The 18,488-nt window shown below is 37.5% G+C and overlaps 1 protein-coding gene across 1 annotated transcript; it reads right to left on the reverse strand.

Annotated features, from left to right (window-relative positions):
* Nucleotides 1-13,852: 13,852 nt before the first annotated feature.
* On the reverse strand, nucleotides 13,853-18,356 carry atf5b (activating transcription factor 5b). The gene is made up of 4 exons (XM_036560117.1): nucleotides 18,035-18,356; nucleotides 17,020-17,250; nucleotides 15,613-16,750; nucleotides 13,853-15,259 (listed from the first exon to the last, which is right to left on the reverse strand). The coding sequence occupies exons 3-4, from the start codon at nucleotides 16,743-16,745 to the stop codon at nucleotides 15,073-15,075; spliced, it is 1,320 nt and encodes a 439-aa protein (XP_036416010.1). The 5' UTR covers nucleotides 16,746-16,750; nucleotides 17,020-17,250; nucleotides 18,035-18,356; the 3' UTR covers nucleotides 13,853-15,072.
* Nucleotides 18,357-18,488: the final 132 nt, after the last annotated feature.

Raw genomic sequence — 18,488 nt, forward strand, 5'->3', positions numbered from 1 at the left:
CAGCTGTAGTGTGCAAGCTATCTGCACTACTTAAAAACTTTGACGATGCGTTCACTTATCTAACATACTTCTTTACTTAAATGGATGAGACTGGGAGACTGTTAAGTTGTGATCTTGCATATGTACATTGTTTTATGCTGTTTTCTTTTTATCATTGTTTAAGAAGCAATAAATCAGCGTGAACTTCTTCTACATTTCTTCTACTGATGTGCACTCAAGTGTGTTTTTTTTTGTTAGTGCCCTGGAGGCAAGCATGTGCAGAGACTCGTTTCTCAACTCTGCACTTCTCACGCACTCGGCGCCCAGGCGGCCCTCTGTTCTTTCACTGCCTCCGAGCGGTCTGGTCAGATTCCAGCGAGGCTGGAGATAAAGGGGGAGCAGGTGCGCTCTCTTCCTCAGAAGTCCTCAGCAGCCCTTCCTGTCGTTAAAATAGTAGTTGGGGTTACAAACAGACCTGTTTGATTTTATTTTGAGTTTGACACACGTCATGATCGTCAACAAGCTATCCTTCATGGACTTTACTTTTCATCCAGCGAGAATCTTTGACTTCAACCAATATTCTCTCTAACAGGGTGAACAGGGCTGTTTTTTTCCATCAGCAGTCATTTAAAAGCCCCGGAGGCCACCTGTGAAACACCAGCAGCGTATTTAATTGGCTCTTGACCTACATTTTTCTTTTACTTTTTTCAAATTCTCCCTGAGAACAGTGATCATTCATTTTGACATGGCCATTTTCCAGCTGCTTTTATCTGGTTTTGTTAATGCTCTTTCAAGACTGATATTATGTAAATGAGCTCTGTTCTGATTGGCTGCCCCATATTGCGCCACATTCAACAACCAGTCTGGGTTAGGCTAAGCTGCTACATGGCTAAATAGGCAGATATATGTAAATCAGTGGGGAACCCTCAAGGCCTTCTAGGCCTTCAACCAACACATGTCTGCAGTTATTATTCATTTTTAATGAATAAAATCATCATGCTTGTTGTGTTTACCCTCTGAACGCCCAACAAAAGTTGTCCAGTGAAGATTTTTTTATGTTTAAGTAAATTGTTCTACATGTTTAAGTAAAATCTGGTCACTGTTGGTTGAGGATCTAATTGCTCTTTCCATGATGGCTTAACTGGGTATCATTGGTTTGTTGATGTTCACTGGTTAAAAAACTCAAACAAGGCAGATCAGAGTGTAATTATCATTATGTTTTCATTTAATAATAAAATGTATGTATGTTGTTTAGTTTTTCAGTTGACTTTTGGGGGCAATTCTGAGTGAGTTTAGTGAAGAAAGGACAGAGAAGAACCTCACCACTATTTGCTGGACTAAGACTATGATAATAATAATAATAATAATAATAATAATGAATCATAATTTAGACTATACATTATGTAATGTTATATTTTACTAAATATATGATTAAATATATCCTTCATTAATACAAATCATGTATAAGGGATGACAATGAACTATAAATGAATTTCAGTTTTTTTTCTCTTTTCTTCCTTTTATTTTTATATTCAGAAATGATCTCAATAGCCTTGTTCAAGACTGACTCAACTCTAGTGGTGTTGACGACAACACAAATGGTTACTATGAAGAACACTTACCAAACATACCACACGAGCCTGCTTACACATCACATAACTGCCAACATCATTAGTAAATAGCAGTGGAATCAACTACTGTTTTGATTTACAATGGGTGGGACTAACAATATGAGGAGAAAAACACCTCACTCTAGGCCTTCTGGAAGTACTAGATGTGTCACTGACTGCAAGTACAAGTTAAAACATATGTTAACAAAGAACATGTTAATGGTATATGTCTGCTGCTACTAGTCTTCCAACTAATCATATAGAATATAATTTTTAAAGTGTTCGCTATAGAACGGTCAGAAATGTTCACCATTGAATTGTTGTTAGCTTAGCTATTATAAATCCCATAGGGGGCCAGTAGAAATTAGCATTACCATTTTTTTACAATTATGGCCTGAACTGAAGGCCTAGCTCTAATGATCACAGTTCGCAACTGATGTAAATGTGTTGGTTTTCATTTGAAACTCTGTAATAAGAACTTTGCTTTCCTTATTATCATATTGAATAAAGCATTAATTCATCATTAATTATCATTTCTGCACACAGAATAATGTGACTGGTGTGGACTAGAGACACCCAAATAGGATGCCACTCACGTTTGCATTACACTTTCACTCATACTTACAGAAACAGCCCTGCCAGTGGATTTGGGTGTAATGTGCCTTTAAATCACAGTGTGTTTAGTTCAAGACACAATTTTTAAAGGCCAAGCCCTGAAAGTTATATTCCCACAGGAAACTGTGTTTGTTATGTAAATTTGCATTAGTGTAGGATCCTTATGTTGATACAATGTTTAATCTTGAGTGTTTTACACTTGTAGCATGTGCTGAATCATTTATTTAGGGCTGCACAATATGCACAAAATGTTGCTATATTCCAACGTATTGTGATGCCTTGCAATATATTGTTAAAACCCTTGATCAGGCCCGGATCATCAAGTTATCAGCCCCTGGGTCAGAGAACTTGTTATCACAGTAGGTTACATAAGGTTTATGCAACATCACAATGGCAGCAACTAACCATGGTGCTGGACACAACCACCACTACAAGCGCACTGAGGCAAAATAATAGCAGGATTACACACATTAACAACAGCACAGGTTACCATAAACCCAACAACTGATGTAAACATTCTTCTATCAAGCATGCATCTGCTCTTGACAAGCAAATCATTTACCCTAATGAAGACAAATTAAAATCAGACAGCTGAAATTTACATAATAATGATGGAAAAGGCAGGAAACTGAAAAAACCCACCTGAAGAATCCAAACCCCCGAACCAAACCAGGGAACCAGCCGTATGTCTTTAGAATTGAAGTTTATTCGTTGCTCGCAGGTAACAGCCACCTAGCCAGCCCGTAAAACAATGGACTGACACAGTTTTATAGCTGGACTGATGCCAAGATTAGGCTCAGCCTATACACTGTAATCCCGCATTTTGTTTTAACTGATTGTAACTGATTTTGTCTGTTGTATATAAAACTCAGTATATCCCACATATTACTCAACAATTTTAAGTTAAGGGAACATTTTTGATGATTTTGTGCACTCAAATGGCATTTTTGAGTCGAATTAATTTAGTTTAGTTTGTTGCTATGGCAACTTTGAAACCCTACATTCAAAAAATGACATTTCTGTTGGTTTTAATTGTTTCTTTCTCACTGAAGTTGCTGAACAAATGTGTGAAACTGAGTGAAGCTAAGTAAGCTGTAAAATACAGTTACATGTTTGTTTTGTTAACAGTATCTTGTTAGATTAAACGTATATTTCTTTTCCATTGGCTCCTGGCTCCATCTGTTTGCATATTGAGTGTTTCTTTCCATTTGTTTTACTCATCGTCAGTGTGCTGTCATTCCACCCAGGTTGCCTTTCCTCAGGCGTATGTGTTTTATATATGCTTTACTCAGCTGCCTGACATTGCGTTGTTAACTAAGAGTGAAGGTTATTGTTCCTTTGGCTGATGAGTGGGGGCTTGTGTTGGTCAGTGACCATGTTCACTGTAAAGGTTATTTCTTTGGTGTTTGTCAAAGTGGTCAATATCACTTAATTAGAAAAAAATTCTCAATTGCCTAATGAAACGTACTTAAATTGCAATTTCAAGTTGTTAAATATAAATTGAATAAATTAAAATAATTAAAGTTTACGAGTTGCACAAACGTTTGTTTATGTTAGCCTAACACAAAAATTATAGTTATTCTAACTCAAGTTTTCATTATACATTACTTAATTTTTTTAAGACAACCGGTTTCCTCAAATTTTTAAAGTAAATTCAACTTATCTGGGCTTACAGTGTACATGACAAGTGACAGGTGAGACAGACATGAAGATGTAGTGATAAACAAAAATATAATAATACAGCACTAAACACATTACATAGCAGTACATTCCTTCACACCTAAGCTAAAGCATACTACCATGGCGGGCGTGGAAAATGTCTTTATATTTCACCTCTGATGATGTTATGCATGAAAGGCAGGCGTTTATATTTGGCTTTGAAAATGGGCCCCTCTGTCAGAGTATTGTCTCGATGTTACAGATTCCTCGGTCGCATCTTTTGAATAGCTTCAAATTCAAAGTGCATTCAAAGAAACACTGAACTCACTGCTGAAATCCTGAAAGCTTGACCAAAGTAACGGCAAATAGGGGAGGGATTGCTAAGCTGATACTCAGCTTAGTATCTGTATTGGCCCGATACTCACCAAAATCACTGACTCAGATATTGGAAGGAAAAAAATATATCTGCTTTGATCCATCAGCCTAAACTGTTACACAAATGCTTAACTAAACTTTAAGCGAGATGTGTCACAACTGGCTGTCAGCAAATATTCTAATTTTGATCATATAATCGAATATAATTGTAAAAAAAAAATTATATAAAATTAATATTCTATTGTGAAAACAGCAGCATTACCGGGGCTGTCTGCCTCACGAGTTCTCACATGGGCCTGGGCTGCTGCACTAAATGCACTGCATGACAGACAGGAGTCATACAACTTCACTTTCATTATGTAAAATAAAATGTAGGTCCGGCTGAAATGAGCGAACAATTCAACTGTATGGTAATGATGGCCGAGCATTCACCTTACTCATCCACAGAGAGAGGGATCTGCATTCTGAGCGATCTAAAAAGCCCTGTTTGGAAATATTTCGGAGCAGAACCTAAACGTTAGTTGATGGCAAAATTTTGGAACCTTGAGATAAAGTTGCATGAAAGCTATGTAAGCTAGAGTTAGCCTACCATTCCAGCTCAAGCTAGCCTGTGTCGCTATGACGAGTGAATTAGTAGCCAGCCAACATGGGACCCTCCGAATACCAGGGGGTATTTCACACACTGTCCAGGTCCAGTGCTCATGTGCCCAATGTAAGTGTTTTCAAAGGTGGACATGGGTTGGGCACTCTGACCGGTCTGCAGCAATACAGCCCTATACGCAGCAGGTTGTGATGCACTGTGTGTTGTGACACAATCCTCCCATAACCATTATTAAAAATGTAAGTGAATTGTTCCACAGTAGCCCTTCTGTCGGTTATTGTCATGTACTGCCTCATCAGTGTGTATTGCTATACACTGCGATTGTGCCAAGCAATATTTTGTCCAACCCTTGGTATGATATAGCTAAAGACTGCTCTGCATTTCTGTACCGCAATTGTTTACATTGATCTTGTGAGTATTTTGATTCATTAAAACAACTAGAGACTGGTCAGGAAGCTCACAACACACGGTAAAATGTGATTTGTTGGAGGGCTATTAGCATTCTCCCAAATCTGTGTTACAAACAACATTACTGGAAATATGCTACACATTTTACTATAAAGGCCCTGAATATTAAAGCTATTCTTTAATTCAGCTTCTCACTAAAAAGAATGTAATGTATGTAACATAATTTAACTTTTTATAGTATTTTCTCTTTACTCAGCCGGTAAAACCAAAGCAAGAATTAAGGTGAAACTGGATTTAAAAAGATCCTAAATGTGTCTTAAAACATCTTGAAAAGTGATAGAATGTGAACTGCACCATTTTTCTCTACTGACAGTAGGCTTGCATAGGCATTTTGATGAACTGTGTAAATGAGGCGTTAAGAGCTCTAAAATGACTCCCATCATATAAGACCCTCGTTCACAGCCTGTCTGGACCTGCATAAAGAACTTACATTGATAAAAAGAAATGGTGGACACGGGTTCCATTGCAACATCAGCGCGGCAGCAGCGGAGCTACACTGCCACTATTTTGGACTAAAGGCGACTGTCAATGCCAGTAAAACATCCCTCCTACACAGTTTCATACAAGAAAGCAAAAGTGTAAGACAAAACTCTCTCCGTTCTTTTGCCAAATTTTAATGCCTCCAGCGAAATGAGCTGAACGATGAAAAATACTAAAAATAAGCATATTATAACTGATGATGTTTGGATAGACACTGATTGTTGACTTTCTTTTAATAGTCCAGTGATTTTATTAAATGTTTTTTACACATTTTAACGCCTGAAAGTCGTACAAAAAATTATCTTACAAATATTAGTGCTTTTCGTACAATTTACTGATGACTTAAAAAACTCCCACTTGAAAAGATTTGAATAATTTCTATACTTTTGTGCATAATTATCTGTCAGGGTCTTTGGAGAAAAGGCAAAAAGGCAAACTTTTTACTGCTACACTGATAGCTTTTAGAGTTTATTACCAAACATTGTTTTCTTTGATTCCACTTCTCTTTCTTCTCTTTCTCTGCCATATTGTCTGTAGGTTCTGTTTTTATTACTATTATTATTATTATTATTATTATTAAAATGTATTTTAAATAATCATGTACAGGGTAAATGTACAGCTCCAATTACATCTTGCAATAATGAAACATACAAATTTATACTAAATCTATTCATATAAGAGAACCTGTGGAGAGGAGAATTACCACCAGAGCTGGTTTATGAGGAGCCTGGCCTCTTCCTATTTCCCCCGTTATATCAAAAACAGGACTGCAAAACACCAGAAGACGCCCACAAGTGAGTCCTTGATGAATGGGAGGAAATGGAACTAAACGGCTAAAAAAGAAAAGGTAAAATAGTTTGTAATCACTTACCCAGAACTTTCCTTTAATTTTAGAAAGTAAAAGGATGTATTTCACTAAAAAAGCAAAGAAAACTTAGCATAATATTTCCTTTTTTCTACAGCAAACGGGCTTTGGGCAACAGGATGTTAGCATTACTGCTACTGAGTGCTGATTGATCAGCGAACAAGAGCAGCTCATTGGCTGTTCGCTCGCTGACGTCATGCACGTACATGAGGCACCGTTTTAAACTCGAGTTTATAAGTGCTAAAACCTTGTAAATATAAAAGAATACATTCATTTTCTAAACACAGAACAGCATTAAAACATTTTAACACCACTTTTGAACGCCAGTTATTAGAGTCTAAAATTGCGCCTCATATACGTTCATGACGTCTGTGAGCGCGAACAGCCAATGAGCTGCTACGCTCGCCAACCAATCAGCACTCAAAACTGCCCAAAACCCGTTTGCTGTAGATAAAGAAACATACAGGTAAGTCTTCTTAGCTGTTTTAGTGAAATACATCCTTCTACTTTCTAAAATTAATGGACAAATGATTAGAAACTATTTTAACTGTTTTAGCCGTTTAGCTCAGTTTACCCTCATTCACTGAGGACTCGTTTGCGGGCGCCCTCTGGTGTGTTTCAGTCCTGTTGTAGATATGAACCGACTCTGCTTCTGAACTCTTTTTGACTTACCTGTGGTGATCCATCCATCCAGGGTTAGATATGTGACAGCTGTACGACGTGTTAGCAGAGAGCACCACCCAGCGGCAGGGCCTCTCTATTACAGGTAAACAGTCCTCAGGCCTGTTTCCACTTTCTTCTCCACGGCTAGCGCCTTGCTAACTCTCAGCTCATCGTTGTACAGCGCTGAAACGTCATGTAAGACACCGTTTCTCGGTTTCAAAGGTATTTTAAGTCGCCTACAACCGTACTGAAATAAAAGATTAGCTTCTTTAACCTTTTCAACTCCTTGGGCTCCAAAACGCACTTCGTCATACTCTTCATAACTTTCATATTTCATAAAATACATTCAAAAGGTGGGTGGCATATGAGAGCTGTAACTGTCTTCTTTCCAGTCAAATAGATGGGTAATGTAATTTTAAACCCTTATAATAAAAGAAGCTGAAATTATTATTGTAATACATAGAGCGTCTAAGATGTTTGACTTTCAGCAGTAAATTGTAAGCATATAGCAAAATGTGTATGATCATAAAACACATGTTCTGTTAATTTGAGGGGAACTTTTACAAAAAATAAATAAATAAATAAATAAAATAAAAATTTACATTTATTTCATGCAGTTACTGAATAATTTGCCTTACAATTTGGTCATGTAAATTTGGATGGGAAACCCAAAATATACCCTGGTGATAGAGTAGACAGCAATAGCCTAGCAAAACAGCGTGAATTAACACAGTACTGAATTCTCTAAAATTTAAAACAGACAGCATCTATCAGCATGAGAACCGGGCATTTATCAGACCACATTCTTCTCTTTTGGTATAAAATACGTGTTAAAACTTTAAAGTGAAAGGGTTGAACAAGAACAAGGCAGCCCAGGTGCTGCCACCACCAAAAAGAATGAAAACAGAAACAACTAAATGTGAGTCACTGAAGTGGCACTGAGTAGAAGTCAGACGTCTGTCACAAATATACTTGAGTACAAGACCATTAGTGGTATTTCAGAACACTCAAGTCCACAAATGGGGCTGAATACATTTAACTGTTTAAAGGCCAGAGGGGGGCATATCTCTGCAAAAAGAGTTTTCTATAGAAAACACTGATCTAATAAACACTTTCATAAAACGTCATTTACAGAAGAGGAGTCTGGAATAAATATTAACTCCTGTTCCTTTGGTTAGAAGATTAAATAACAGATCGGGGTGATGTACAGTGGCCCGCTGAGTCATATCACTACAACATTTACGAAGCAAACACACGTTATGAACACAGCAGCATTGAAGGAGAACACAAACACAGAAGACAGAACGCAAATACAAACGAATGAACGCAAATACATGACTGGAAGTAAAGCATTGAAAAAAACGCTGCATTTGTAGGAAAAAACTCACAGCACTGAAACATTAAACCAGGACACAACAGCATTAACTGAAACATTTTTAAAATGCTGCATTCGAGGGTCGCTCACACCAGCAATGCTCCCGGCCTCTAGGGGTCGACAGTTTCCACTGTAGGACGGGTAAATATTCAAAGGTCAGTCAGCCGTAGAATCGTCAGTAAACATTTACCAGCAAATTTGTTTCATAATATTTCAGTGCTGTGAGTTTTTATCTTTTCTACAAATGCAGTGTGTTTTAAATCTTTAATTTCCAGTAATGTATTTGGGTTCTCTCTTCTGTATTTGGGTTCTCTCCTGTATTTGGGTTCTCTCTTCTGTATTTGGGTTCTCTCTTCTGTATTTGCGTTCTCTCTTCTGTATTTGGGTTCTCTCTTCTGTATTTGGGTTCTCTCCTGTATTTGCGTTCTCTCTTCTGTATTTGCGTTCTCTCTTCTGTATTTGGGTTCTCTCCTGTATTTGGGTTCTCTCTCCTGTATTTGGGTTCTCTCTTCTGTATTTGCATTCTCTCTTCTGTATTTGGGTTCTCTCTTCTGTATTTGGGTTCTCTCCTGTATTTGCGTTCTCTCTTCTGTATTTGGGTTCTCTCTTCTGTATTTGCGTTCTCTCTTCTGTATTTGGGTTCTCTCTTCTGTATTTGGGTTCTCTCTTCTGTATTTGCGTTCTCTCTTCTGTATTTGGGTTCTCTCTTCTGTACTTGGGTTCTCTCTTCTGTATTTGCGTTCTCTCTTCTGTATTTGGGTTCTCTCTTCTGTATTAGGGTTCTCTCCTGTATTTGGGTTCTCTCTTCTGTATTTGGGTTCTCTCTTCTGTATTTGGGTTCTCTCCTGTATTTGCGTTCTCTCTTCTGTATTTGCTTTCTCTCTTCTGTATTTGGGTTCTCTCCTGTATTTGCATTCTCTCTTCTGTATTTGGGTTCTCTCTTCTGTATTTGCGTTCTCTCTCCTGTATTTGGGTTCTCTCTTCTGTATTTGGGTTCTCTCCTGTATTTGCGTTCTCTTTTCTGTATTTGCATTCTCTCTTCTGTATTTGGGTTCTCTCTTCTGTATTTGATTATACTTCTGAAATATGTCACTCAAAATTGCAACATTAATTATGATATTTTAAATGAAAATTAAGGGCCTTGATAAATGTATGAATTACACTTTGTTAAAATACATCGATCACAGTAACATAGCAACGTCCACTGTGTGAAATAGATTCAGTTCTGCTCATTTGTTACATAATTTTCAATCATGTAAATAATAATAATGATAACAAAACGAATTGAAAATTACTGCAAATTATTAGCAAACATTGTACATACAACAAATTAGGTGTGGCTGTATCTGTGTCGACCTGTCCAGGGTGTATCCTTCCTTCCACCCGATGATTGCTGGGATAGGCTCCAGCTCCCCCCACGACCCAGAAACATAAGTGGTTTAGAAGGTGTGTGTGTGTGTGTGTGTGTGTATCTGTGTCTGACTGGAAAACTCACATACAAACTCATCTCCTTTAAAATCTTTACTAAATCTAGCCAAACGTCTTAGTGGTGCTAATGATTGCTCTAGTTAGCACACAGCGCTGCTGCTAGCTTGCCAGAGAAACTCCACTGTGTGTCTTAATGATGAAAATCTACCTAATATTTCTGGGATAAAATACAAAAGGGGGTGTTTTGCTGCTCGCACCAAAAGTCTAACATTATCTCTCAAAACCAAATGAATTACTCTCTCCACAAGACCCTCCCCCTCCCACGTAGTCATGCTCTTGTACCATTGAATATAATAGCTGTAGAGATTACTATTACAGATGACTAAAAACACAGTGACTCAGATGGAATATCATAATGAATTAGATCAGCCGTTTAGTTAATGTGTCAAGATTAGATTTGGTCCCATCATTTGATCAGGAGAGAAAATAGAGGAGGGGCGTCTTCCCTGTATGATTCTAATGTATGATGCACTCTCTGAGACTAATATGTGACGCTCTCTTTGATACTCTGATTTCACCACAAGGCGAACTGAGGCTGACTGATCAGATTTTATGTTTCTTACATGTATAAAATTACAGCTATTTAAGGGTCACAAGTATCTTCATGTGTAAACCCCTGATCAAAAAAATAAGTTAACCCATTCTCTACAGGAAATAAATACAGCATTGTATCTACTGATTTTAGTGCATAGTTTCTATTAATTTGCTGAGTTTAACATGCTGGAAAAAAAAACATAAAAATGTACCATAACTTTTGCACAGGCCACTTCATATATTTTGTATTTTTTTTGTAATGTAATTTCACCAGGGGTGTCCAGACTTTTGTACAAGACTGTACACACTGTACATGTGTAAAAGGCCAAATGTGCCAGTGAAACTAAACAGCAAAACCTTCATTCTGAACAAAGTAACAAACAATTCTCTCTTTATATTCTTATTTGAAAACAGCACAACAAGAAACTAACTTAATTGATTGAGTGATTGATTGATTAATTGTGTGTGGGTGTATATGGTGTATTTTTGAGTCTTACGATACAATATCTCACATATCCACTGATTATAGTTCTTTCTCTGATATCCCTTTTATCTCCCTTTCTTCTCTTCTTCTCTCCTCTGTGCTTGTTTTTTTCCTGTCACTGTGTGTAATAAATAGGCTTGTTTAATATAACAGCATTCTTGCTTCTACAAACTGCTCTCAGCTCCTCCCTCCTTTTCAGCGTGAGGGTGTGTGTGAGAGAGAAGGAGAAAGAGAGAATGTGTGTGTACAGTTTTAAGTGTGTGTGTGTGTGTGTGTGCGCGCAGTTAGGAATGTTTTATGTATGAAATATCCAAGTGTGAATTTGCATTCGTTTATTAATATTTTCAACACTTTTTAATAGAAAACAACTATTAAATAACTTGTTTTTGCAAATCTAAGCATTTGTTATTTTAAGCACGTAATGTAGAAACCATGAACACATTCGCCTTGAACCATTACTCGTACTTATTTGTTTATTATTAATCCATTAATGTCCGCATCCGATATTAAAATTTCCACTGATGGTGAATAAAAGTATGAAAATTACGTGTAATGAAAAATTCTGATGCTATTGTTAGAACAGTTTAGTGCTTCAGAACACTGACCGAGGTGTTTTCTTCATTCTCCGAAAAAGGCAACACCCCACTCACCTTAGCGACCTTGGACCAATCAAATCATTTACAACAGGCCAAACACTGTTATGGCAATATTATGGAATTACTAAACCTTTTAAAGCGCTGAGATGCTCAAGCCTTATCCCACCCAGTTTACCTCGCTCCACTGTAACTGCAGTAGTGCTGTAATGACTATTCAGTGAAGGAAATGTGCTATATATTAATAAAACATTCAGTATTCCAAACTAAAAGGTATTGACATTAATGTCTACCTATATGCTCAAATTCAGTGTGTGGTGAAGTGAGCTGGGTTACTTGTTTAAGGTTGCAAGACAGACCAAATGTTGCTACTGTATTGCTACATGTTGCGATCGTGCCTAGCAACGTTTTGTTCAAGCTTTTGATGTGATACGGTGAAAAACTGGACTGCAATGTTTTTGGACCAGAATTATTTAAATTTTTCATAAAAATGCTTTGATTCATCAAAACACCTACAAAACACTCAACTAAAACTGTGATTGGTTACAGCACAAAATAAAAAGAGGGTTCATTTGCATAGATATCAATATTGCAAAAGCCATAACTACAATTAACAAGCAATGTATTGTGCAGTCTTTGTAAATATATATTGTGTATAAGATGTGTGTCTGTGCGTGTATATATATACACACAGACATAAAAAAAATAAAAACTTACATAAGTATTATAAAATTTAATGGATTTTACTGAGGGTTTTAGCCTGGTCCAGATTTAAACCCTATGGAGAATATTTGGTGTGTCATTAAACTAGCTTGGCAATGTATTTCAGTTGTTTGAAGCCATCAGTGTTTCTGCAAGTTTACCCACAAAACTGCAACATTTAAAGAAATGAAAAGGAAAAGTTGCCCCATACTAAGTTACTTTGTTTTAAGACCATTAAAAGCATAATGTGTGTGCATGTTTGTGTGTGTATATATACATTTAAGACTTGTACATGGCATATAATTATTGTGCCTTCTTGTGGTGACTGTTATGACAAACATGCCAATCTAAATTTTATCTACAAAACTTATAAACATTACACTTAATATTCTCCACAGCAAAAAAAAAAAAAACGTATAATGCTCTTCAGTTGTCTCTGGTGCCATCATGAGGTGGCACTGTGCTTTGCAGAAGGCCCTTCCTCTTAATTTAACTAACAGTCAAAAACAAGTTCAGGCATGTTCTACAGGAAACACTTCAATTTGGCAAATTTTAGTGCAACATTTTCTGAACATTTGCTGGAAATATTTGTTGGAAAAAATACATAAAATTTAAAATGTGCTTTTAACATTTGACAGGCCACATATTTTGTTTTTCCCCCTAATTTATGAAATTCACCAAATAAACAGTAATTGTGCATTTAACTGTGCAAAAGTGTGTTCTCTGTAGAGGATGTGTGACTTATTTTCACTTAGAACATCAACAAAGCATATCATTTGACTGGGGTGCCCAAACTTTTGTATACAACTTTATAATAACTTTATAATAAATACCATTAAATAACATTTACGGCTCAATTTCCAGTAGTCTCTGGAAACACCTAAGTTATTGCTCTAGGCAGTGAAAAAAGGTTAAGATTTTTCAAAATACAGTTAACAGGCTAATGATAGGCCAGGCTGCTCATACACAACAAACATCATTGTAAATAATATTGTATTTTCATTGTATAACAACTGCTCTGTTGCTCACCTGGTTTCATTTGAATCTTTTATGAGTCGTCTCTGTGCGAACAAAGACAAAGGCAATATGAATTCACCTACTACAGTTTCCTTACCTAGTAAATTAAATAAAAATGTCTGATTACCATAAAACGGGGATTTATGACTTTTATATTTAGTCAATTTTGTTTTATGGCTTTGGAGCGAGTCTTCTTAGTGCGCCTCTAGACTTATGATAACGTGTAGATATCAAAAACAAAATCATAAAAACACCAATCAGGGTCGCTCACCAGTCATTCTGAGCAATTATCAACATTCATAATATGTACATTTTTTAATATCAGCATATAAAAATGCAACAGCTTAATTTGGTTTGCGTTTATTGTGCCATTTGATTCCAATACACATACATGTTACCACACACAGACTTTCCTGCAGAAATAACTGTGCATGAGCTCATGTTGCAATCAGTTTTGTTAGGCATGGCTTATTTATAAAGTAGGCCTAATGTGCACCTGAATATTTAAAGATATAAATGACATTAGGCCTACAGGGTTTTTTTTTCTTTAGCAAATGACAGTGATTGTTTGCCGCAAACCTGCACAAGAAAGCAAACAAATCCCTCATACTGACTAACTGATGCAGTTCCATGCCTCAGAAATTAAGCAAATATTTTTTGGTGCATGATGTTATCAAGTAAATAACAATAAGAGGATTGAAGGCAGAAATAAAGTCTACTTGCTATCATAATGCACAAAGCAGTCATATACTGGGTCATGCAGTTAATTCGTAACCCAACATGCTTTTCAGTATTTCGGACATGCATTCAGTACCTGAGCCAGTGAAGTCACCAAGAAGTCTATAATCTTACTCATGTGCTATAAACCACAGTACATTGGTTGATAATGTACAGTATTTTCAATGTTATTGAAAAAAGCTTTTGTTATTGAAAAAGGTCTCCTGCATCCTACGTTAGTACATAAGCTACAATCAAAAAGTATGTACAAGAATATGAATGTGACATAAAATAAAATGTGAACATACAAAAAAGGTAATGAAATAAGCAAATGACGTGATCGGCCACTCAACATTACAGTGCTCTTTATAGTTACAGCATACAAAATTAACAATAACTTGCTGTTATCTTGTCAAAAGTATTACTAAGCTGTACCACGCCCCACCCTTTAGCATGATCACAATAAATACATTTCAGAGCTAGCATATGTAGAGTAGCTGGTTGTTCCTCTTGTTTTGGTACAAACAATTTCACTCGCACAGAGCAATGTAATATAAAGTTGAAAACTCAACGGAATCATAATGGTTCATAGAATGCATAATCTCTTTAATGCTATTGTTAGAATAGAGTTGTTACAGCTCAAGGCTATTATCACAGTGCTCCAAGACATTTAAAGTCCTTCGTTACATCGTATGGCCTGCTCTTCCAGTGATTAAGCAGAAAAAAAAAAGGAACGAAATTCATGAGCTTCGCCGACTACTTGGAACATCAAAAGCATGCTGCCAGATCCTATTAGAAAGTCCTTGCAGAAAGAGCTGATCTTTTAATGCTGGTGGTGAAAACAGATTTAGGCACTGGAATCCTCTTTCAAGCGCTGACTTCGAGCCTTATAGACTTCAATTAGGAGGTCTTTGACGTACTGTATCTCTCTCTCTACGGATTCTGCTTTGTCTCGTAGCTCCCTGTTTCGCCCCTCCAAATCATGAAGCTCCTCCTCCAAGCAGTCCTGCTCCGCCCTCTTACGCTGACGATACCTGTTGTTATTATGGTGACAAAGATGGTGCAAATCAGCATGATTGTGATGATTTTTTTGTCAGTTTGAGGACAACATCTCAACAAAATTTGCCTCCAAAGCCATTGGATTCTAAGCTGTTGATATCAGCACGGTACATGGAATTAAACAATGCAAGCTTTTACAAACACTTCATATTCTTGGCTGTTAAAAAGCCAAGAATTAATTCATAATCACTTCTCTACAGAGACTTGCCGACTTATGCTCCCTGGAGTACAAGATCCCATTCTATACATTAAATATTTACTGTTTTCATAGTTTGACTAATCTGTAATCCTTTCTGTAAATACGCCGTCAAAAAACAACACACAATACCTGTAAGCTGCCGTCTTGTTCTGGTCTCTTTTCTTCTGTTTGCGTTCTCCGTGATTTCTTTCCATTGAACCTACTTTGACGTCTGGCTTGAACACACATGAGTTTTCTCTTGGCCTGTGCATTGGTTTCTGTGCTGGAAACTCCAAAGATCTGACACTGTCTCCTGACAGACATTCAAAGCTTTGATCTACAAGGCATTCATGGTGTGAGTAACCACTATTCTGGGAATCAACAGCCCCAGTTCTGACTGATTGATCTACCTCATTCATAAAGCCATGGTATGGCTCTAAATTGGCAGTGATCTGATTGAAGTAACATTCAGCTACTTCTGAATGTTTAAATGCTGGACTGCTTCCATTCTCACCACAGTGCATTACTGGCATTGCGACACCATCATGACCATGACCACCCATCTTCATTCCATGAACCTGGCTTTCTCTCTTGTGGTGAGTGTCCACAGGTGCACCATTATCAAAACTTTTCATCATCTCTGCTCTGTAAAAAACATCTTCCGTAAAACAGTTTTTTTCTTCTTCCTTTAGCAATATAGCACATTCTCTGACCTTCTTTGCACTGGCATGGTTCTTCCCAAAAAATTTGTCAACAGAGCACTGGTCAAAAGCCATCTCTGCGTAACCTGAATGAGTCCCTTTGAAAGTCCATGTTTCTTTCTCAAAGACTTCTACGTCTTTGCATCCATTTGATGCGATCCTTTGGCTACTGGAGTGGGTCCGAACATAGCTGTAAGGGGCAGGTCTAGACGTTTTTGGTCTGCCAATCGAGCCCCCACAGAAGCCTCTCAGGTCGAGCTCCCCTGTTGCTAGGGTAACAAGCCTGGGGTTCGTTTCGGATTGGTTTACGTTGTACGAAGTACAGGGGAACTGGTAGTACGACTGAGCAGCCATAGCTTGTAAGCCTTTGTCACATTTTTGCCATTTCTCCACTTTCATTGGTGTCGATTCGAATAGGTAATAATCCTCAAGTTGAGCAAGTTCCTCTTTTAGGAGAGAGGTCATTACCTCCAAGTCGGAGGGCACCTGGACATCGTGCTCCAAGGGTGAAGGCGGGATAGATGAACCAGGAGACGATTCAGTTGAGGTCGTGTGTGGGTAGATGTCAAAATTTTCTGTCATCCAATCTGTTAGAAAAAGGAAAAACATGTCAAGTATAAAGTAAGGTAAAACCATTTCTATGGCATTCATGCACACTAATTTATTTACTGCATACATTGGATTACGCTGAACAGTAAATCTATCGTTTTTGTAGAAAAGCATTCATTCCCAAAGATAAAAACATACACCAAAAAAAAAGCCAATGGCTTTACTTACTGTACGCCATTAACACGTATACTGCAGTGCGGCTTCCACCGACAATCGGGTAAAATAAAAAAAACATCTCGCTGCTTACCAATTATGTCCTATGTCCGTGTTAACTCCTCCCCTCTTTTCTAGGATTGGCCGTCGTTAGCCAGTAGGAAAGAGAAAATTCTGAGGTCGACTGTGCAAATGAGGAGAATTTTCCTGAGAAGGATCTATGCCGCCTGGATGTTCACTGTTTTGGTTGAAATGCTGAATTGCGAACAATGCGTCAGAATATGAGAAATGCGTCACACAGCACAATGATGAGAAAAGGTGAAACCTAAGAGACAAAAACAAAAATTTAAACATTTAAAATTTTTTAAATCAAACTCAATTTGCACCCAAATTATAAAGTTATTGTATTGGTCCCTCCAAATTACTACTATAAATCTCAGTCAAATTCTGAAAATGCCCCATGACTGAATACCTGCACCTACACCTTTGCAGTGTTCAGTCTCATCAGTGCTCACCTGAATCCAAATAATTCTGGAGAAAAGTAACCAGCAGCAGCAAAGTCCAGTTTTTTAAGATGAATTCTACATAAACACTTTTTAAACAGTCTAAATAACTGTCACAGTTTTATTACTGTGGATTAAATCTAAAATCTAAACTTCACTCATTGTTATTTTGCAGTATGAGCGAGTCCAGCAGGTTACTCATCATTCATTCACTCATCCCCTTCATCTGTTCAACATCTGTGCCAAATATGAATCTGAAGCCAGTCACATGGTTACTGAGCTGCTAGTTGCCAGCTGAATAAATAAGCACACAAACACGACAACACTCGAGTAAAAACAATGAAATGAGAAACTTGAAGAAAACTGTGTTGTGTAGGCAGTTACTTAAATAACTGAAGGTAGGAATTAACTTAGTCCACTAACATTAAAGGACTTAACAACGTAAACTCAACTCACTGCTAATGCTGAAAAGATTTAACCAGAGTAAAAACATTTACAAAATAAAAGTTCTCGTTCGTCTTCTAAGCCTAAGAGCAAAACAAAGCAATCCCACCACAACAGTGCGTTTCTGGAAGAGCAGCCTGCTGAATGAAAGTTGACACTTACTCCATTTTGAAGGACTGACTGAAGTGCGTTGTCGACGCAGAAAACTCCGACAGCGAAATGAATAGTTTCAGATTAGTGGAGCATCTCTTCCTCCGGCTTCGGTCACAACCATTTGATGTCGCAATGTGATCGGATCCGCAATAAAAACGTTTAGAAAAGTTTTTTGGGGACCGGGGAGCAAAACGCCTCTTCAAACAGCAGCCTCGTCACACACACTCGTATCACTCCGCGGCGTCCTCCCTGTGTAACGTACTCTTTAATGAGCCGTTATAAACTTCCACCGGGCTGCTGCTCTTATCGCGGCCATAAACATTACAGCGCGACCCACAAAGTCTTTTGACCACATTTACAGCTTAATGTCTGACGGCTACACGAGAAACGTTTCGTGAGCGTTTCTGGTTTTCCTTTTTTTTCTGCTTGTTTTGCTTATATCACGAATTTATTTTAAAGGAGC

The sequence above is a fragment of the Colossoma macropomum genome, unplaced genomic scaffold, assembly GCF_904425465.1.
Source record: "Colossoma macropomum unplaced genomic scaffold, Colossoma_macropomum, whole genome shotgun sequence".
NCBI lineage: Eukaryota > Metazoa > Chordata > Actinopteri > Characiformes > Serrasalmidae > Colossoma > Colossoma macropomum.

Bases quoted from the DNA above. Each gene is read 5' to 3' on its own strand.
- atf5b (XM_036560117.1), bottom strand. From the start codon at position 16,745: ATGACAGAAAATTTTGACATCTACCCACACACGACCTCAACTGAATCG. The intron at 15,260-15,612 runs GTATTGTGTGTT...TAATAACAACAG, and splicing joins AACAAGACGGCAGCTTACAG to GTATCGTCAGCGTAAGAGGG.